This window comes from Syngnathoides biaculeatus, chromosome 14 (assembly GCF_019802595.1).
Source record: "Syngnathoides biaculeatus isolate LvHL_M chromosome 14, ASM1980259v1, whole genome shotgun sequence".
Lineage (NCBI taxonomy): Eukaryota > Metazoa > Chordata > Actinopteri > Syngnathiformes > Syngnathidae > Syngnathoides > Syngnathoides biaculeatus.
Window position 1 is genome coordinate 11,023,917 of NC_084653.1, and position 21,671 is coordinate 11,045,587.

The 21,671-nt window shown below is 42.4% G+C and overlaps 2 protein-coding genes across 6 annotated transcripts in view; one reads left to right on the top strand and one right to left on the bottom strand.

Annotated features, from left to right (window-relative positions):
- Positions 1-2,326: 2,326 nt before the first annotated feature.
- On the top strand, positions 2,327-11,672 carry prkra (protein kinase, interferon-inducible double stranded RNA dependent activator). Of its 2 annotated transcripts, none has more exons than XM_061840945.1 (8): positions 2,327-2,657; positions 4,636-4,858; positions 4,926-5,007; positions 8,154-8,232; positions 8,763-8,880; positions 8,959-9,053; positions 9,124-9,286; positions 11,282-11,672. In XM_061840945.1, exons 2-8 carry the CDS (start codon positions 4,645-4,647, stop codon positions 11,470-11,472), a joined length of 942 nt encoding a protein of 313 aa, XP_061696929.1. In that variant the 5' UTR covers positions 2,327-2,657; positions 4,636-4,644; the 3' UTR covers positions 11,473-11,672. The 2 variants fall into 2 exon arrangements, with proteins under 2 accessions (XP_061696929.1, XP_061696928.1); XM_061840944.1 differs by having other exon boundaries at positions 2,329-2,657; positions 4,680-4,858.
- Positions 11,673-12,341: 669 nt separating this feature from the next.
- Positions 12,342-21,671, bottom strand: part of osbpl6 (oxysterol binding protein-like 6) — a 41,815-nt gene continuing 32,485 nt past the window's right edge. For 3 of the 4 annotated variants that reach the window (XM_061840927.1, XM_061840929.1, XM_061840928.1), the window contains 9 exons: positions 20,413-20,666; positions 19,995-20,132; positions 18,193-18,256; positions 17,983-18,061; positions 16,991-17,135; positions 15,713-15,857; positions 14,792-14,918; positions 14,586-14,708; positions 12,342-14,281 (listed from right to left, as the gene is read on the bottom strand). In XM_061840927.1, the coding sequence (XP_061696911.1) occupies positions 14,170-14,281; positions 14,586-14,708; positions 14,792-14,918; positions 15,713-15,857; positions 16,991-17,135; positions 17,983-18,061; positions 18,193-18,256; positions 19,995-20,132; positions 20,413-20,666 (1,187 nt within the window). In that variant the 3' untranslated portion in view covers positions 12,342-14,169. Of the gene's footprint in view, positions 14,282-14,585; positions 14,709-14,791; positions 14,919-15,712; positions 15,858-16,990; positions 17,168-17,982; positions 18,062-18,192; positions 18,257-19,994; positions 20,133-20,412; positions 20,667-21,671 lie in introns of those variants that run through there. The other variant, XM_061840930.1, reaches the window with a different exon arrangement.

Here is a 21,671-nt window from a genome sequence, read left to right on the forward strand (position 1 = left end):
ATCAGTAAGACTCAAATTTGTAACATGGCCAAGACCAAAGAGCCGTCCAAAGACATCAGAGACAAAATTGTACAACTCCACACGCCTGGAAAGGGCTACGGAGAAATTGCCAAGCAGCTTGGTGAAAAAAGGTCCATTGTTGGAGCAATCATTACAAAATGGAAGAAGCTAAACATGACGATCCATCTCAATCGGAGTGGAGCCCCACGCAAGATATCACCACTTAGGGTCTCAATGGTCTTTAGAAAGGTGAGGAATCAGCCCAGGACCACACGACAGGACTTGGTCAATGACCTGAAAAGAGCTGGGACCACCGTTTCCAAGGTGACTGTTGGTAATCCACTAAGACGTCATGGTTTGAAATCATGCATGGCATGGAAGGTTCCCCTGCTTAAACCAGCACATGTCAAGGCCCGACTTAAGTTTGCCAATAACCATTTGGATGATACAGAGGGGTCATGTGAGAAGGTTTTGTGGTCAGATGAGACCAAAATGGAACTTTTTGGTCATAATTCCACTAACCGTGCTTGGATGAAGATACATGATGACTTCCATCCCAAGAACACCATCCCTACTGTGAAGCATGGTAGCATCATGCTTTGGGGATGTTTTTCTGCACATGGGACAGAACGACTGCACTGTATTAAGGAGAGGATGACCGCGGCCATGTATTGTGAGATTTTGGGGAACAACCTCTTTCTCTCAGTCAGAGCATTGAAGATGGGTCATGGCTGGGTCTTTCAACATGACAATGACCCGAAGCACACAGCCAGGAAAACCAAGGAGTGGCTCCATAAGAAGCATGTCAAGGTTCTGCCATGGCCTGGCCAGTCTCCAGACCTAAACCCAATAGAAAATCTTTGGAGGGAGCTGAAACTGCGTGTTTCTCAGCGACAGCCCAGAAACCTGTCAGATCTAGAGAAGATAAGTGTGGAGGAGTGGGCCAAAATCCCCCCTGCAGTGTGTGCAAACCAACTACAGGAAACGTTTGACCTCTGTGATCGCAAACAAAGGCTACTGTACCAAATATTAACATTGGTTTTCTCAGGTGTTCACACACTTATTTGCAGCTGTATCACACAAATTAATCGTTATAAAATCATACATTGTTATTCCTGGATTTGTATTTTGATATTATCTTTCTCACGGTGGACATGCGCCTACGATGAAAATTTCAGTCCCTTCCATGATTTCTAAGTGGGAGAACTTTCAATATAGCAGGGTGTTCAAATAATTATTTTCTTCACTGCAGCTGTCAGAGGGACCTTTTTTGGACCAACAAAAGAGGTGTAGATTGTTATAATTTTCATTTTTGCAAACGTGCACATAACGATCACTTTGGGGGGATGAGAAAACCAAATGTAAACTGAATATGTGAAACAGTGAAGTAAAGATTAAGACTGATTCATTACAGAGTACTAGGAATGGGGGGAGGGGGATTCAGTTCAGTTTTAGTTGCTTTTGTGGAGCCCCAGAGACACGCATTGCATTCACACACGAGTATTATGTAAGCTATTGGCTCAAAAGAATACTTCTCCTTCACAGAACTTAGTTATTGCTAAGTGTGAAATTCTGAAAGGTATCCAATACCTACCAAGGACAAAATGCTCTGAGCAAACTCTGACATAAAGGAATGATTAGGCTGTTCGATCAGCTCTGCTGATACGAGACAGCGACAGTTGTCGCCGTTTGATTGATAACTGCTCATTTTTCTCGCACTGGTTCTTGATCACAGCTGGCAGTCGAAAGACAATTTACGCCACTTTCATTCGCGCAACTGATAACATAGCAGTGCACCCCCATACATAAGCCGCTCTGAACGTAGTACTGCTTAGCTAACTTGAATTCACCCATCCAAAATTCCGCCCGTTCTCTAAACCGGAGGTTGGTTGACGTCAGACGAAAACATGTCTACTTAGCCAAAATATGGCTCCTTTGTAAAAGTGAAAACTAGATTTCGTCTGATTTTGTGAGGAGGGAGCGATATTGAGTGGGCTGTGATAACCCTTGGTGTCTGTATTCATAAATTACTACATGTGGAAATGGATGTCAGTCAACCAATCTTCAAACGTCCTCTCCTTTTAGCAACCCGAACTCGGTAATGCAGCTCCTCTTGGTTACGGCCATGTTGGGAAGGTCACATTTCCAATCCATCCATTTTCAACACTGCTTATCCTTGTGAGGGGGGCACTGGAACCCATCTCGGCTGACTTCTGGCCAAAGGCGGACTCGTTGCCAGTCAGCGGCACGGGACATACAAACGTCGTCGATGAGTGGGAACTGACCCCACGTTGCCTGCAACAAAGTCGGGCGAGTGACCATCAGTGACCGCTCATCGTTCCCATCGAAGAGAATTACATGAACACGTCATTGTGTTTCGGGGGGCCGACTCATCGTCATGCTGAACGTCAAGTTACGTCACGCGAACGTGGTATCCCGGATGTTGATACCACTACTGCGGCTCTTCCGGTCCGAACCTCAATGAAGTCTTTTTAGCATCCCAACTCTAGGCTTGGTTCTGGATTTGTTACATTTTTTACATGCCTGGATAAATATGTATTCATAGATATTATACATTGATAGGTATTTAGGAAGTAACGCACTTACGACATGTCTCAGGAAATATCCCAGGCTGTGCTCACGACTACTAACTCCAGGTTAGTCTGCTCCAACTTTTATGCTATGTCTATTTATACTCTTGCGGGTTACTTCTAACCTTAGTTGGCTGGTTATGTTGTGGTGATCAACCAAATGGGAAGCTGCGTGGGGAAAGCGAAAGCTAGATAGTCCGACGTTGCTTGAGGACTGGAAGCATCATCGAGTACGACAAGATTTCCTCACTTTGCGATTCGTTCCAAGGTTACGAACAGCGCTTTGACAACGAAGGCACCACTAGCAAAAAAACTGAAACGCTGACTGCAACTATGACTTCACAACGGAAGCGTTTACATAAGTTATCAAATGTGCGTCATAAACGATATCGCCTACTGTATTCTGATGAGGTCGCAGCAGTCTGCGTTCAAGTTTGAAAGCCGTGAAAATGGGACGTTACTTTAATTAAATGATCCTGTTCAATGTTCTGTGACCACTTAAACAAACCTTGAATCCAAAAATGAAACGTGGTAAAATTTGGCATTAGCATGAAAATTTTAGGTGTATAGTAGGAATTAAGTATTAAAATACGACACCAGCATTCAAACATAACAGCATAACAGGTGAATTAAATTCAAATTAATGTTAGGATTGAATTGTGATCTTGAAATCTGATGTTCACACTAAAATCTTATAGAAGTGTGAAAATATTGTGACATCACAGAGTTGAAATCTAACATTTAAATGTAAGATAAGCATTACAATGTAATGTTAGCATTAAAATTTAATGTTGATGGATTATGCTGTACATGTCGGTTGATTTTTTTTTTTTTTTTTTTTTTTTAATGTGACAGCAAGAAAAGGTAATGCCATCAAAATCTGACGTGTAGCAATTAAGTATAGTCAGATTCAGATTACTTTATTGGTCCCAAGAAGGGCAATTTAGTTTTACAATAAAGCCGTCAATAGTAAAACAACAACAGGAAAAATAGACGTGTACATGAATAATTGCCTCTGTTCATTTCCCATTTTGTGCTTTTAGCACTTTTAAATGAAAGCATGAAAGTGTGACTCTAGCTTTAAATCATTTTCACTTTAAATCATATCAGTGTTAAAATACAGTGAAGAAAATAAGTATTTAAACAATCTGCTATATTGCAAGTTCTCCCACTTAGAAGTCATGGAGGTGTCTGAAATTTTCATCGTAGGTGCATGTCCACTGTGAGAGAGATAATCTAAAAAGAAAAATCCAGAAATCACAATGTATGATTTTTTTTAACGATTTATTTGTGTGATACAGCTCTAAATAAGTATTTGAACACCTGAGAAAACCAATGTAAATATTTGGTACAGAAGTCTTTGTTTGCAATTCCAGAGGTCAAACGTTTCCTGTAGTTGTCCACCAGGTTTGCACACACGGCAGGAGGGATTTTGGACCACTCCTCCACACAGATCTTCTCTAGATCAAACAAGTTTCTGGGCTGTCGCTGAGAAACACAGAGTTTCAGCTCCTTCCATAGAATTTCTACTGGGTTTGGATCTGGAGACTGGCTAGGCCACGCCAGAACCTTGACATGCTTCTTACGGAGCCACTCCTTGGTTTTCATGGCTGTGTGCTTTGGCTCATTGTCATGTTGAAAGACCCAACCACAACCCATCTTCAATGCTCTGACTGAGAAATAGAGGTTGTTCCGCAAAATCTCACAATATATGGCCGCGGTCATCCTCTCCTTAATACAGTGCAGTCGTCCTCTCCCGTGTGCAGAAAAACACCACAAAGAATGATGCTACCACCCCCATGCTTCATGGAACTCATCATTCGTAATATAGCAGGGTGTTCAAATACTTAATTTCTTCACTGTATGTTAGCATGAAGATATGCTAGTGTTAAGGTTTAAGCATTAAACTGCGCCACTGGGAAAATAAAAGCTATATGAATTATGTGACAGTAGCGTTAAAATGTGTTGGTTTTTTTTTTTGGCGTGTCAATTGTACATTTGCATAAAAAAGTAGCAAATATACAACATAAAAATACAATCGCAGGTGCCAGTGATGATATTTCAACCTTTCCGCGTGACCCCACACAGCCCAAATAAAGATGAAGTCCAAAGGGCCATTGTCACCAGCAAGACCCCAATCCAGAAGCTGCATGAGTACGGCACCAAACACGGCAAAATCCCCACCTATGTGCTGGAGAAAGCCGAAGGCGAGGCCCACCGGCCCAGCTTCGTGTTTAGCGTGACCATCGGCGACGTCTGCGCCAAAGGTCGGCATTTGTACGGGCTTTCAATCTATATTTGATCGGGGCGTGATCTTTTCTTGCTGTCTTCCAGGTGAAGGTGTCAGTAAAAAAGCAGCCAAGCACATGGCTGCCGAAGATGCGCTGCACCTCCTACAGGTGGACACTGTAGCCACGTGGGTACATCTATTATGCCGATGAAAGGCTTCTTTAATACTTGCGCGTGACGTTACTGCAGCTCTCATGCACCTAGTTGACCTTTATATTTACTCCAGTGCAAACCCACGTGTGCAGTTTTGGAAGTGTGTTGCAGTTCTTCTCCAAGTCAGAGGTGTCCCTATGGTTGGTATTGGCGAGGATGACACAGGGTGGGGTTTCTTCAGCACATTTTGCTCATTTGCGGTAGCCGTTATTACTTTGCGTTTTGTAAAAAGGAACAAAGCAAAAAACGAAGACAACTGAACAAATTGACCTAAATGACTATACTTTTAATTATGCTACAAAGGCAAGGCGTAGGAGGTATGTGGAGCCGTATCGTAATTTCCGGACTACAGAGCGCACCGGATTATAAGTCTCACCCAGTGCATTTGTAAAGGTAATACCATTTGGTACAGACAAAAGCTGCACATGTGTCAAAGCCACAAGAGATATTTACTAAGAAAGATGGTACATAGAAAGAGTTTTCAAAGTTTTAATACCATAGTTTAGCTTACCATAAAAACACAGTAGCACGAACAGAGCTGGTTAAAAAAAACAAAACATATCTGAATTACTGAGACGCAGCAGTAACACAGCAGAAACATGCTAGCGTGGCACTAACAGGGCCGGTTAAAAAAAAAACAAACAAAAAAAAACATACCGGTAAAAGTCACTTGCTCGGCACATATATTCCACTGGTTTCAGTCTTACCTTTTCCGCTTGAGTGCCCCCTTGCGGCCGTTAGAAAAAATGCACAAATTGGCCGCATCACTGCATAAGTCGCATAAGACTTATAGGCCCTAAATAACAGCATGTGACTAAAACAGGGCAATCACGAGAGATGACAGCAGCAACATTTTTGACGTGTGTGTGCCAGGCTACGCAGAGTTGCTACGGAGTTCAATGCGTAGGTAGGTCACGGGCGTTGTTGGACGCGCAACTGCAGGAGTAATAAGTGACCTTGAGGCATGCAGTTACTTATTACAGTAGAATATCAAACACAATGGACCTTTCCGATGGTGATCTTAAGCTCCGCCTCCTTCGCCATGCTCCACAAGCTTCCAAAATGGCAATTGAACAGCACATGTTTGAACTGGATTCCCGATTGCGTATTCCAGATAATATCAGGGTATGTTTTTTTGTCAAATGCGTCAGACTTGTCCAAGAGAGTTCTACAGAGAGGTCTCAACTATTTCACGCAAGGATATTTACACGGAATTAAGATTTTGGAAGGAGCAGAACGCAATGTCATAGTTACAGCGAAAGGTTGGCGATCGATGCAAAAAAGTTTGACGCCTCACAAACTTCATATTAAGTCCAACAGGATAAAATAGTGGAATCGTACTGCACATGTAAAGCAGGGTGAGTACTTTTGACTTGAAAAGATCACAAGTAATATCATTGTAGTCTTTATAAGTGAGTTAGGCTCGATTTTCTACAAGTGCATTTAAACAATGGTGATGAACTCAGTCAGTACCGCAGTCACCAGATGAAAAAGTTTGACTTTGCTCGTTATCCAACCCAGTGGTCTGCCTTAAAAATCCGATGTGATGCAAATGGGCAAAAAGACATTTCTCTTGCATATGATGATGCATTTATGTATCACTAATCCGACTCTTCGGCATAAAACATGATACACTTCATTCAACAGCTCAGTGATACCCTAACAAAGTGAAAGTTGTTCTCCTGCAATGTATAAAGCACTGATAATAATTCAATCAAACTCAGAGAAGATGTTTCTCCCTCTCTTACCTTGGAACGTACAGCCTTGTGCTTTTTGATATTGTCCACACTTAGTTGTACGCGCCCTCTTCCGCGAGCCTTAATCCATCGTAGACACTTCGTCAACTGTTTTAGGCTTTGGAAAATGAATCAACCGGGCCCCTTGTAACCTAGCAGGATATCTTTCATCAGAATTGCACGTTCGCCAAGCACATCTGAGGACCATTTTGTTTCTAACATTAACTTTTCCATTCGCACGCGACCGATAACCACCTTTGCTTGTGTGACATGACGAGGGACAGGTCAAGCCAGGGGTTAAGACATTGCGGCTATCTGATTGGCTATTATTGTATGAGTGGTTGGAAAGGTTCATTAGTCCCCCACACCCCAAAAAAAAAAAGTTGGAAGAAGTGCTTGTACGATACAGCAGTCAATGTAATCTTTAATGAAAAATGTCAAAGGTGTTAAAGTGCCTGTAATTGGGCTATTTGGACTTCAGCAGAGGAGGACCTTTAGCTCAGTGGTTAGAGCACTGGTTTGGTAAACGAGGGGTTGTGGGTTCATATCCCACTGGGGTCTCCACTCCCTGAGAAGGGTTGCGTCAGGAAGGGCATCCGGTGTAAAAATTGTGCCAAACATATATATGCGTTCATCTGAGATGGTACGCTGTGGCGACCCCGAAAGGGACAAGCCGAAAGAAACACACACACAGACTTCAGCAGAGTGACGAACATGGACTCAGTACAGTGAAGAAAATAAGTATTTGAACACCCTGCTATATTGCGGCGGTGCTGGTCATCGCGGACGACGGCGGCTGCTACGAACAACCCTGCCTGCAATGGCGCACTCAGCCACGTGCATTATCAACACCGTAAAGCGGCCCAGCTCGGCACCGTGACCAGCCACCTCTGCACCGAAGATGAGCCACCCCAGCTGAAGCTGTGACCGGCGGACGTGGCGCCGAAGCCGTGACTGGCGGATGCGGCGCTGAAGCCGTGATCGGTGAACGCGGCACCGAAGCATGATGCGGGTCTCTTGCAAACTTAGAAAGGGTAAATCCATCCTCCTGAGCGTTCAAGCAATGTCCAGCAATGCAACAAGCCGGCATTTTGGCTTAACACGAAGGAAAAATGAGCTACCTTCCAGCAGGGAAAACTAATAGAAACAAACGAGTCCACTTGAGGGTGGTCCTGCCATGTACGTTACTTCCTGCTTCTTCTCGAAAACAAATCCTTCAAGAGGATTTTCATGGCGGAAGTTACAGAAAGCTGTACATGTCAAAATCATGTTTTGTGGTGAAAAAACACATGGGTCCATGTCGGCTGCCGTATTTTCATTAATAACAGACTAAAAATCATGCATTTCATGACTGGCACTTGAAATGTGGACGTTCTTCCTGCAGGAGTCTCCCCGTGAAGTCCGAGAGTAACGATGTTGTAGCAGAATCAAACGGCCACGCCAACTCAGTGGGCACACTGCAGGTAATGAGCTTATTCTGATCATCACCAGCATTTGACTATTTCAAACAGTTCTCAGGTGTCAGGGGGATTGAAACAGTTTACAAAGCAGGGACAAAAACTAAAGCACTAACACCGTTGACACATGCCAGAATGAGCACGTTCACTAACATTTCTCAAGGCAGGGATTTTGACGGGGGTAATTTTGATCCACGTCGCCAAATTCCGTTTACATTCGCCATCGGCGAGATGGAAACTGGCCAGGACCAAGACTGCTACTCTGTATGTGGCGCATGGACACATCACAAATACTTCACTGAGCGATCTCCTGTGTGCTGCTTAATCCAAGCTAACAAAGTTCAATGCAGCTCTGCTTACCCATTAGCTTTGCAATGATAACAGGGATGTCACCCTTATGGGTGGTGTGTACGTAGCGGAGGTTTACAAACGTCTTATTCTTTTAAGAGTGTGAGAGTTGGGTGTCGAGTCACCTTTCCTAGCGAAACACCTTAAATGTTTTGCGTTGCTGACGTGTACCTGTTCCTTGTCGGTAGGAGCTGTCCTTACAGAAGGGTTGGCGTCTTCCCAAGTACACGACGCTAATGGAGACCGGTCCCCCGCACATGCAAGAATTCACCATCACCTGTGCAATGGAGTCCCTGTCAGAGACAGGTAGCATCACAGAAAATGAAGCCAGGTGATCGCACGTATTCGTCGGTGTTGATCGTTGCTCGTCTTTTGACTGAGCAGCTGTCGGAAGCTCCAAAAAAGCGGCAAAGAAGGCAGCCGCTGAGAAGATGGTGGCCAAGCTTCAGAGTCTGTCAGGCTCCTCTGAAATCACATGGGTGGGTCTTATCTCCAACTTTGGGTCAAATAGCTACTCATGCCTTGTTTTTTTTCCCCCTTGCTTCACAGACGCCTGAACCAAGGGTGCCATTCGAGAACCTTAAGAATTCATCGGCCGAGAAAATCTCCTTCATTAGGAGGAACCCGCTAAGCATGCCCAACACAGACTACATTCATCTTATGGCCGAGCTGTCTGAGGAGCAAAGCTTTGACGTCGCCTACTTGGACATCGGTATGTGTTTGGCCAGGAGGCACCACACTTGGTGTGTTTCCGTTCAATATATTCAGTGCCCTTCCACATTGTAAGAACAGGTATAGTACAGTGAAGAAAATAAGTATTTGAACACCCTGCAGTATTGCAAGTTCTCCCACTTAGAAATCATGCAGGGGTCTGAAATATTCATCCTAGGTGCATGTCCACTGAGAGAGATCATTTAAAAAGAAAAATCCAGAAATCCCAGTGTATGATTTTTTTTTAACGAAGTATTTGTGTGATACAGCTGCAAATAAGTACTTGAACACCAGAGATAATAATAATAATACATTTTAATAATTTTAATAATATTTGGTACAGTAGCCTTTGTTTGCAATTACAGAGGTCAAACGTTTCCTGTTGTTGTTCACCAGATTTGCACACACTGCAGGGGGGATTTTGGCCCACTTCTCCACACAGATCTCCTCTAGATCAGACAGGTTTCTAGGCTGTCACTGAGAAACACAGAGTTTCAGCTCCCTCCAAAGATTTTCTATTGGGTTTAGGTCTGGAGACTGGCTAGGCCACGGCAGAACCTTGATATGCATCTTACGGAGCCACTCCTTGGTTTTCCTGGCTGTGTGCTTTGTGTCATTGTCATGTTGAAAGACCCAGCCGCGACCCATCTTCAATGCTCTGACTGAGGGAAAGAGGTTGTTCCCCAAAATCTCACAATACATGGCCACAGTCATCCTCTCCTTAATACAGTGCAGTCATCCTGTCCCATGTGCAGAAAAACACCCCCAAAGCATGATGCTACCACCCCCATGCTTCACAGAAGGGATGGTGTTCTTGGAATGTACCTCAGCATTCGTCTTCCTCCAAACACTGGTTAGTGGAATTATGACCCAAAAGTTCCATTTTAGTCTCATCTGACCACAAAACTTTCTCCCATGACTCCTCTGTATCATCCAAATGGTCATTGGCAAACTTAACATGTGCTGGTTTAAGCAGGGGAACCTTCTGTGCCATGCATGATTTCAAACCATGACGTCTGAGTGTATTACCAACAGTCACCTTGGAAACGGTGGTCCCAGCTCTTTTCAGGCCATTGACCAAGTCCTGTCGTGTGGTCCTGGGCTGATTCCTCACCTTTCTAAAGATCATTGAGACCCTAAGTGGTGATATCTTGCACGGGGCTTCACTCCGATTGAGATGGACCGTCGTGTTTAGCTTCTTTCATTTTCTAATGATTGCTCCAACAGTGGACCTTTTTTCACCAAGCTGCTTGGCAATTTCTCCGTAGCCCATTCCAGCCATGTGGAGTTGTAGAATTTTGTCTCTGGTGTTTTTGGACGGCTCTTTGGTCATGGTCATGTTGGAAGTTTGAGTCTTATTGATTGTATGGGGTGGACAGGTGTCTTTATGCAGGTAACGACCTCACATAGGTGCATCTGATTCAGGATAATACTGTACATGGAGTGGAGGTGGACTTTTAAAGGCGGACTAACAGGTCTTTGAGGGTCAGAATTCTAGGTGATAGGTGTTCAAATACTTATTTGCAGCTGTATCACACAAATAAATCGGTAAAAAAATCATACGTTGTTATTTCTGGATTTTTCTTTTTTGATTATCTCTCCCACAGTGGACATGCACCTATGATGAACATTTCAGACCCCTCCATGATTTCTAAGTGGGAGAACAAGCAATATAGCGGGGTGTTCAAATACTTAATTTTCTTCACTGTATATTTATTAATAATGAATAATTTCTTTAACGATTTGAGGCAGATACATTATTTGTTCAGGTGGACCCTTGAACAAATGCACCTTTATTTTTTTTCATTTTGAACTTTAGTCTTCCATTACAACTTGGTAAAAAATTCTTTACACCACTGAAATAGTTTCATTCAAATAGCGGTACAAACCTGGTCGTTTCCACAGCAAGCATGCTTCCCAACCAATAGCCGTCGAGCGGAAGGGAAAGTGGCGATGCAGCCGTGTCATTCTAAGGGTTTGTGGCTGTTCTATGCAGACGAGCTGACGGCCAACGGGCAGTACCAGTGCCTGGTAGAGCTCTCCACCTCCCCCGTCACCGTGTGCCACGGCACGGGCATCTCCCGCGGCAATGCACACAACGCCGCCGCACACACCGCCCTCCAGTACATCAAGATTATGGCCTCAACGAAGCAAAACGCACAAACTGGAACAGAAGGTACATTTTAACAGAAACTTCAGCCAACTGGATGTCAGGACACGAAGGCGCATTAATGTTTTATTTTATGAATTTATGTGGCAGAAAGCTAGCAAAATGAAGCACTTGACAAAGATTGAAATGCTGTTCAGGGAGGCATTTGTGTTGGACTTGACATAATGTGTACTCCATGCCCACCCATGTCCAAAAATAAAACTACTGAATGGAGAGAGTCATGTTCCCATTGAGTAATTGTGAACTCAACAATATTAGATGGTTTGATATTTACACATTAACAAACACACACAGACAAAGAGGTCAAATTTGGTGAATAAACCACACACTGAAGGTCCGGTTTTATTCGTACAAGCACTATGTAGCAGCAGTGTACAGTGTTGATGGAAAGATATGTACGTTGTTTCAATTGCACTTTTTAAAGAAGGTACCATCAGGAAACGGAGCGCACGCGGTCCAGTCCACGACAAGAACAGAACCTTTCTGTAAGGCATCTGCAACAATCATTGGCAGGCTACACATGCAGGTGGGACAATAGATGGTGGTCGACTTTTTTTTTTCTTTCTCTCTCTCACATGAGCCTCTTGGCGCCCGTCTGAGCGTCCATTCTGTTTTCCGCTTGTGCTGCTAGGTGAATGCTGTTTGTTAGAATGACCACTTTTTTTGTCAGCCGGGATAGGATCCAGCTCACCCGCGACCCACATGAGGACAAGCGCTACACAAAATGGATGGAATCATTTTTCTAGATGTGTTGTATTTACAGTTACTTCAGGTTGCATGTAGTATGGCGGCATAGCAAAGAACCTAGTGTAAATCTACTGTAAGACATATATGTTGAGCAAGAACACACAGTCCTTTAGCTTTACTATCGCTTAGCAGAGATGCAGATGGCAGAACTTCTTCTCACCAGCAGTGTACGTGTCATTCTTAAATGCTTTAAGGCACGGCAAGTGAAATTGAATACTTGTCGAGGGGAGAAAGTGCAGACAAAGGTCATCAGCAAAAGTGAAGTTTTACTCCATATTTGTTTTGTCAATCAGCGTTGGTTTTATAACAAATGAGAAACCCTCCCGTGACAGCTGTCGGGGCTGTATCAGTTTTAGTCGCTAGTTATTGATCAGCTAAATCAGAATAACTCAATCAAATTTGATGACACGCCTGCATCAGTGAGCTGTAGTTCCCTTGAGTGAGCAGCAGGTGGCTCTGCAGTTTTAGGGTTGACAAAGTAGCTGCCAGAACGTGACATACATGGACAAAAATCCACCTTCAGTCTGTGAATTAATTCATAGGGCAACGCTGTGCGCTAGTGGTTAGCATATCTGCCTCACGGTCCCGAGGTTGGAGGTTTGTGTCTCTTTTTGGGCCTTCCTGGGTGGAGTATGCATTTTCTGTCTGGGTCTTTTTTCCAGGCTCCCCCATTACAAACCCGGAACTTTCCATGGATGCAACAACCAGTACTTTTGTCCATGTAATGTAATAAATATGTTGATGAGTGGTTTGTAATCGAAAATATAGTACCACACTTTGAGGCATAGTATTAGTAAAATAAATGAAGCCACCTACAGTATCTTTGGATAAATTAGCAGCAGGGTTGGGCAAACCCATCTTTTTTGGAAATTCTTTATCTGTATTGAGTGATTAAATACATAATGATTTTAAAAATGGGAAAATGGTCCATGTCATTAAAATCTGTATGTAAAATATTTCACTTTCATAATAAAATAGTAATTCAACCTCCAAATTGTTTTTTAATTATAATTTAACCAGCTACTTAATACAATAATAAAATAAATTTTCGGGGGCAATGATGAAATATTTGCACTCACTTAACTATTGAATGGCTTGTTATTATGAATAAATACATTTCAATTAATTTTTTGAGTTGAAAATGGCAAAAATAATACAATAAATTAATCACGTATTCAATTCCTGTAAAAATAATAAAATAATCACTGAATGTATTTTAAGAAACCTTTTTTTAGGAACAATGCTTAAAAACAACTAAAAACATTTAAATTTTACATGCACAAAACAAATGACTCCATTAATGCAACAAATATTCTTCATAATGTAAATTCTCTCCGGGCCACACTTCTCCCACCCCCCCAGTTTAGAGCGTTTCCCTGCAGTGTAACGAAGTAAGCTCAGCACTATACATGGACGGAGTGGCTTTTAAGCAGATGGTTGAAATTAGATGGCGAGGCAGGGAATGAGGGGTCTTCAAGCCGAGATTGAGCAGACAACTTCTGACTCGTGTCTATTGATTTTCAGATGAATATGGTTACACTGTTGTGTAACATGCTATGGGGTGTGTGCACGCAGCTGTGGCTTGACGTGTTGTTCCCCATCACAAATTGTATTAAAAGGCAAAAAAAAAAAAAAAAAAAAAAAATTCTGCTAAGATATTTTATAAAAAAATATCTCTTTTTCTACAACCGTAATGTATTAAATATGGCCGGATGCCTGTAAGAGCTGTCTTAAGCATGCACATGGTTGTAGTTAAGTATGGGTGTCCGCATTTAAGGCCGACTCGGGAGTCATTTAAGTAGCTGAAGAAGATCCGACTACATTGAAGGTGAGGCTCCTCTTGTAAGCTTTGCACCAATCCGGGCGCGTCACCTCCAAATGTGTCTTATTAGTTTTTGGTTTTCTTCTCACATCTCAATTGTGCAGTCAGACGTTGCTATGTGAGGAGGGGAGCGAGGGGCTGTGGGCTACCACAGGTTCACGCTAGGCTCCATGTTGATAAATCCAGGGTTTTTGCGCAGCTCCCAGTACGTGTTGTTCGACACCCAACGTTCTCTTTGATTAGCGTCAACCACTTTCCTGCAACAAAAATAAAGCCGTTAGTAAAATCAAATCAAATTTTGAGCAGTTTTTAGTCTGAATGTTGCGGTCAATTCTGTTGTGGACTTTTCCTTTTCGTTTTGTTCTTGTCATCATGGCAATGACGGTGAGTTGCACTTTGCCATTAAAGCTCACGTCACTGACGCACACGCTAGAGCCTTGACAATACACCGTAGTCAGAAAGGGACTAAATTGTTATGCAAATGAACGTCAGGGAGAATGGAAATGAACTGGCAATGTTTTTTTAAGCCAGTATGATGAATGAGTGTGGTTAGTGTCTTACTTGAAGAAGCAAGGCTCCTGTTTGACATTATTTTCTTCATTCCACTTCCTCCTGGTCCTCTGCAGGTCTTCAATTCGCTGCTTCTCGGAGGCAGCAAGCTCCAAGTTACCCTCTTCTAGGTACCTTTTGTGAAGCAGAATGCACATTGATTGACTAACGTTGAGATCCACTTTGTGGAGTTTATCTATGCCGGTGGTCTTTGTGACCTTTGATCGGGTCTGAAGCGTGCGTCCGTTCGCGGCAGGACATCTTTCAACTCGGGACAAAGCTCGTTGAGTTCTGTGGCGAACCTGGTGAAGCCGTAATATAGCTCGTAGTCTGTGGGCATAGAGCCTAGCAAGAAGATGAACAGCATGAGAAGTACAGTGGGATAGGGATGGAGCCCTGCAGTGAATAACAAGAATCTACATGTAGTTGACCACCCCAAAGTTTACATTGCATTCTATTTGCCGCAAGATGACATCAAAGCATTTATGCGGCTCACTTAATGATGTGTTTCAGTAAATAACTGAGAATAGGTTAAAAAAAATCTAAAATGTTGAACTTTGGATTGAGGTTTACTTTGTATCCCGTGATATCACAGATTTTTAAGCAATCAATTTGGGTTTACAGTACACAGGCAAGTCTGAATTTAAAGTCACACAGCTTTAGTGTTGCCATGCCGAGCAACACCGAGGTCTACTGGAGGAGATGCAATGTTTTTAACAGACAGAATAATAAGCAAAGAAGGTTCTCGAGTAAAATCCAGTAATAGTTCTAATAGAATATACAGTGGACGCCACTAGTCGCTGGGTTAGTTACCAAGCCCTACCGTGAAAAGTGAAATCTGGGAGTCGTTGATTCTTGTTCTCTGTTCAAATTTAAACTATAAATGTACAATAAGTTGGACCTGTAGCAAGTAATGAGGGATAGGTGCTAAATCACGACTATGTGGGGGTCCAATCCATTTTGATTTGTATTTGTTGCTGTTCTGTGGTGTTACAGTAACAGCTTTTTTTTAAAAACTATATGAAGAGCAATGGTAAATATCATGATCTGTCATCTGTGGGATTTTTTTTGCATGACATGTCACTGTGAAGATATCGGAATCTGGAACGGTTCATTTTATTCCCAATGCAAGTGCTTACCTGGCCTCCAGATACATTTGGCTGATGGTGGGACACCACAGTAAAGCCCCTCGTGCCATTTTCCAAAAAGCCTGTGGATCACTTTTCCTTCCTGGTCCATCACAAATCCTTGGATTTCGTTCACGTTCGAACTCCAGTAGTTCCCCTAAAAGAAGGAGGGTCCACTTATCAGCACATGTAGACCACACATGGCCATTGTTCCCTCTAATTTTTTACGTGTCTGAGCACACACACCAAGGCTGTGAGCGCTCCCTTTGACCACTGTGAGCAACATCAGACATATCCACTCTGGTCAGATCCGTGTCATCCACTGAAGTTACGTGGCTCATTCAAAGGTTCAGATTACATTCCCATCAGAACATTTCTAAGAAAAATTTTGTGTTTTTGCAAACTTACACTGAAAATGTCAACAAACAAAAAATACATTGCTAACCAAACCAAGCCAACTATGAACTATAAATTTGAAAGGTCGCTTCCAACTGCGTTTCATTTTTTTTTTTTTTTTTAACCCACAATGAAATACCTGTCTGTTTTTCTTGGTTCATGTTTGTTTATCTTATTGCTTGCAGAATATCTTTCGTAACGCATGTTGAAAGCTGAATGATGTTCCCAAACAGTTGTAGGGTTAATGTTATGTTGCCACCTATATTTAAAATACAGAATTAGCTTTTTGGGAAATGTATCATCTGTGCTTTCATCCTCAATCAGGCTGTGCCAAGGTGGAATTTTAACATTACGCAGAATCTCATCCTGCACTTTCTACTATGGCTTCAAACTAGACCTTTTTACTCAAAAAAGAGAAAATCTCATCCAGTTTCACCACTTTTTCTTCTATTATTCACATACTCATACTCTGACATTCATCAAAGCAACATTTCGTTTTTTTTTTTTTTTTTTTTACTTTTATCATTATTATTGAGAGTGAACGTATGCATGTCTAACGCTTTGCTCTACATTGCCCAGACTGTTGCTGGGCCGTGTTGGTAATTATGAATGTACCCCTTTAAGACCGAAGGTGGGGTCGTGGGGGCTGGGGGGACGGGGTTGGTGTCATGTAAAGTAGGAAGTAGAGTGTGTGGCCCGATGTGGCCGAGCAGAAGCTGTTGTGAGAGGCAGTGTTTTGCCGTGTAAAAAAAAAAACAAAAGAAAAAACATCATGCTGTAGTTCACTGCGCTGGACCTGTTTTCATCTGCGCTGAGAGTGTGCAACAAGTGCGCAAATGCACATCTTAGAGGGAACATTGCACGTGGCCCACATCAAACTAAACCTCCACTGACCTTGACGAATGTGAGTTTGCAGAGGCAAGCACTGCTTTTTGTGTTTCTTATGGTGATCTCGCCGTAGTGTTCGATCCAACGCCGGCCGCTGAGGATGTTGTGGACACATGTGGTGACTTTGTTCCATTCGTAGTGATCTCCAAATCTGAACAGAGACAGGGAACGCAGACATGACATCTGCAGGTAGAAAGATGGACCTTTTTTTTATTTTTAAAGCCACAGTGAAACACAAAAAGTGAAACTCCACTCTGGTGAAATTAACATTGTGCATAAAAAACAAAAAAAAATACCCCTTTTACTTCGTGTGTTTCAGATGCTTATAGCAGCGACTGCTGTGACATCCCTATTATTATGCCTATTATTTATAGATTCTATCAACCAACACAATCTGAGGGCCTAAACATGAAATAAATAAAAATAAATCATAAATATTTGAATACACATTGGGCCTGGTGAAAAATGTACTATTTTTCATGTTGTTGTTTTTTTTCCCAGCATGAACACTCAAAAACACAAGTTGTTTAGTCAAATTCTGTATTCAGTAGCTCCACATTTTCAGTATTCATGCATTAATTATATTCAAATGTAAAAATGGTAGCATCACCTGGGGTTTATTATTCCCAGTGGATTAGCTATTTGCAGTGTCTGAGACTTGAAATGCAAACTACCAAGAATTACTTACCACGACATCAGACTTTTGTATCAGGTTGAACACAATGCAAATCCAACTACGGTTTTCGGAAAAATTACAGCTTAAGTGGATGGTATCACATGAGACAGTTGGTGTACCTCACAAAAAAGCCAATCCAACACCTGCGCAGTTAAAGGGATTTATAATGGCGACAAAGGGACAAAATGTATTCTAAACCTATTTTTTCAAAACCAACAGACTTGACCTTTCTTCATGTGGGTGGTGGGTGAAGACTCGGCGGCTTTTTAGGCAGACGTATTGACGGCATAATTGAGAATAGATGCGTCAATATGGAGGTTACCTGGGAATCATGAGGCTGACTGTCCCGACTGGCAATATTTCCATTGACTTTCCCCAGAATTTATTTTTCCATCTCACATCTGTGGGAAGAAAAAAACAGCAAAACTATGCCTCCTGTTCCATTGTCTTGATTTTTGGAATAACAAGGACATCGGAAGCTTTGATTATTGCATCCATCCAAAATCCTCCATGAATCAGAGGTGCAGCCTACCTTGCCAGAATGTGAAGTTCTTGGACTCACAGTGGCAGGCAGAGATGGGAGGATGGTGGCTCACCTTGCGAAAAGAACAGAAAAAGTCTGACAACGCTTTGTCATTTTAAATCGGAGACACACAAAATTTCAAGAAGGAAGGCAAAAATTAAAATTTTGGTTATCTCACAAGACAGATGGAAATTGGTCATACAATCTACATCCATTTAAAAATGTTGGAATTTTGATTAATCTTTTTCTTCAACAAAAAACACATTTAATTTTGTTTCCCTAGGTGATGTATTTATCGAAATATTCAAATTCAAGATGGTTTCAAATTTAGAGAACTGTGTGAATAAATGAGCTATACACGAGTGCTTCAATCCATATTTAATTCATCCTCCGAATGAATACGCTTATAACTCAAAATCATCCTTTCCCCAATGAAGTCAATGGAAATGCCATAAACCCTTAACGGGCTCCTCTAAAAAGGCCAACAAAAAATTGGTCATATGTTTTTGAATAAGGTAAGCGGCACTAATTAAGATTGTACTTAATAAAATAATAGACTACAACTCCTAGACTACTGAAAGTTTCCTTTGCTTAATGTGTTTGGGATATGACGTAGATGAAGAAGGGAGAACATAGGAAGAACATAGTTGGATAGATTGGAAAGAACCAAGCAGTTTGTGATTCATAAAATTCCTATTGGTGTGTAAGACCTGGCCACCTTGAAGGGAAATTCCACTGATTTTGCATTAACAATGTATCCAATAGGTCATTTAATATGTACTCTATCTTGACAATGTGATGTTAAATCCTCTCTCATTTAATAGTGTTTTGAGAAGATTTTTATCGACAATTATGAATTTTCGGGGGCGCTGCCATTTTCGCAAGTCACATGACCTACGTGCGCAGATGTGACGTGTTACGTGAGGTTCTAAACGCTCGATTACACGGGACACCGATATTCTCAGCGCTGATTTCTCAGATTTATCCTCATGTGATGAAGAAATAGCAGTATCGGGTGATCAGGAAGACGAAGGAATACTTCCATACAGATATGAACCTGTGGCTGTAATTAATGTTGAATATTCGGATGGTTCTTTGGGCGGAATGACGCGGAGTGAGCGGCACAGCGGAATACTATTCCTCCATCTTCCCGATCAACCGAGTGGTCAAGCCGCTCACGGCTGTGTATGGAATTATTCCTCTGTCTTCCCGATCAACTGATACTGCTATTTCTTCATCAGATGAGGATAAATCCGAGAAATCAGCGCTGGGCATATTGGTGTCCCCATGTAATCGAGCGTTTGGAACCCCACGTAACACGTGACATCTGCGCATGTAGGTCAAGTGACTTGCAAAAATGGCAGCACCCTTGAAAATTTGTAATTGTCGATAAAAATCTTCTCAAAACACGATTAGATGAGAGAGGATTTAACATCACATTGCCAAAATAGAGTACATATTACATGACCTATTGGATACATTGTTAATGCAAACCAGTGGAATTCCCCTTTATCCATCATACAGCAGTCATTCAGACACACACACACGCACACAAGTTTCATAGTTACTCCAAAAGGCTCCATAAACTGCAGTAATTGTAGTTGTTTTATTGGCATATTTACATGGTTATTTAGCCCTTCGATCTCCAATTTTGCTCATATCGAAGACAAAAATCAGCTGAATGATTGCTCCTATCTCCATAAAGACTCATAAGGCGGGTCATTCGAATCTGAAGGTACCGCTGGCCCAAATGTTTTGCACAATGAGTGTGATTCTAGTAAGAAAGATCGTGTGAGCAAGTACATCTGTACCTGTTCAGAGAAAAAACAGAATCCCTTGTCTTCTCTTATACATTCATACGTCTCTCCAAGGAGCGGGTTGAATGGCTTGCTTCCTGCTCTGTAGTAGGTGGATGAGTAGCCTGATACGGCGAAGGCAGCGACCAGAACCTGGCACAAGCGAGACAACACCACCGTGGACATCAACCAGAAGTGATCAGCAAGTTTTATGAATAAGATATGAAGTAGCGAAGCATCCTGTCACATGGCAGGAAGGCACAGAGGTATAACGGCTCACACATTGGCCTCATGGGTTCAAACCGGTGCTGAGGCCTTTACGTATGAAAATCTTTACAGATAACATAATCCGGTATTTTCAAGTTGGTCACTGTAACAGTACTTGGAGAGCCAAAGATTTTTTTTTTGTGTGAGGGTGGTACTTGAGGGTTACCATGCGTTCAAAGGGATCCTCCATCTCAGCGGCCTTGTCCAGCAGCTCGCTGTACTCCAGCTCCTCACACATGCGCTGTAGCGTGTTGAGAGGCTCGTTGAGCTCCACGGGCATGGACACTTTGGAGAGGTCCTTGCCTATGTTGTTCCGCAAGATGTTCCACAGGTTGATGTTGCCGGTGTCAGGACAGGGCGCCGGCAGGGAGATGCGCCGCCCGTTACGGAAGGCACAGGCGGCGAAGTCTCCGTTGGCCACTGAAAAGACAAAACACTCGGAGTAGCTTTTTCTTTATGTAAAATGATACAGCAGTCAGATCTGTCCGTTCACCCGTTTCACAGTCACAGGTAGCCTGGGGCTGTTCCCAGCTGACTTTGGGTGAGAGGCAGACTACAGCCTGGTGGGTGAGAGGCAGACTATACCCTGGACTGGTCACCGTCCACCAGATTGCACATATAGAGATGAACAACTGTTGGCACTCTCATATTCACCCCCGTCACCGACTGGGCACTAAACCAACGCTGCCTGCACAGAAGTCAGGCACGTAAGCCGCTACGCCGTCAGTGAAAAATATGAAAAGTCATTTAAAGTCAGATTGTTATGAATATACAGGATCAGAAGCTGTCATTTCATTGGGATCTGATCCAGATCGTGTTTACATTTTAATGTGGAAAATCCCATGAAACATGTTCAGATAAATGTAAATTAGAATATTATAGAAAACTCAAATCTATTTCAGAAGTTCAATTAGGAATTGCAAACTCATGGGTTCACTCCACCATCACCATCTCAATAAATAAGAATATTGCTTTAATCACAAGTATATAGGAGTTAATGAGAAACGGGTCTTCTTAAAACTATTTTTGTGAGTGTTTAGCTTTTTCCATTAAGATACTGAAAAAAAAAAGAAATTTGGGCAGTGTTCAAATTACATATATATATATATATTATAGAATGTCTCCTTTCATCATGTTAGGGTGCAATTTGTGCTGAAACTGGATTTTTATTTCACTTGACTCCTGCAGGACTGCATGCAGAGTTTTGCTGTTTTGTTTACTTTTGAAGCCTACCAGTGTATCTGCATGAGCTTGATGTTTCCAAGACTAGACTACTGGAAGTTTCCTTTGCTAAAAGTGTTTGGGATATGACAGAGATGAAGGCGGGAGAGCCCATCCCTCCACACACGGGTGCCCTCGTCAAACCCAAGAAAAGATCTTGGCACAGATAGGCCCAGGAAAGTCCGTGGCTTCAGCCGCAATGAT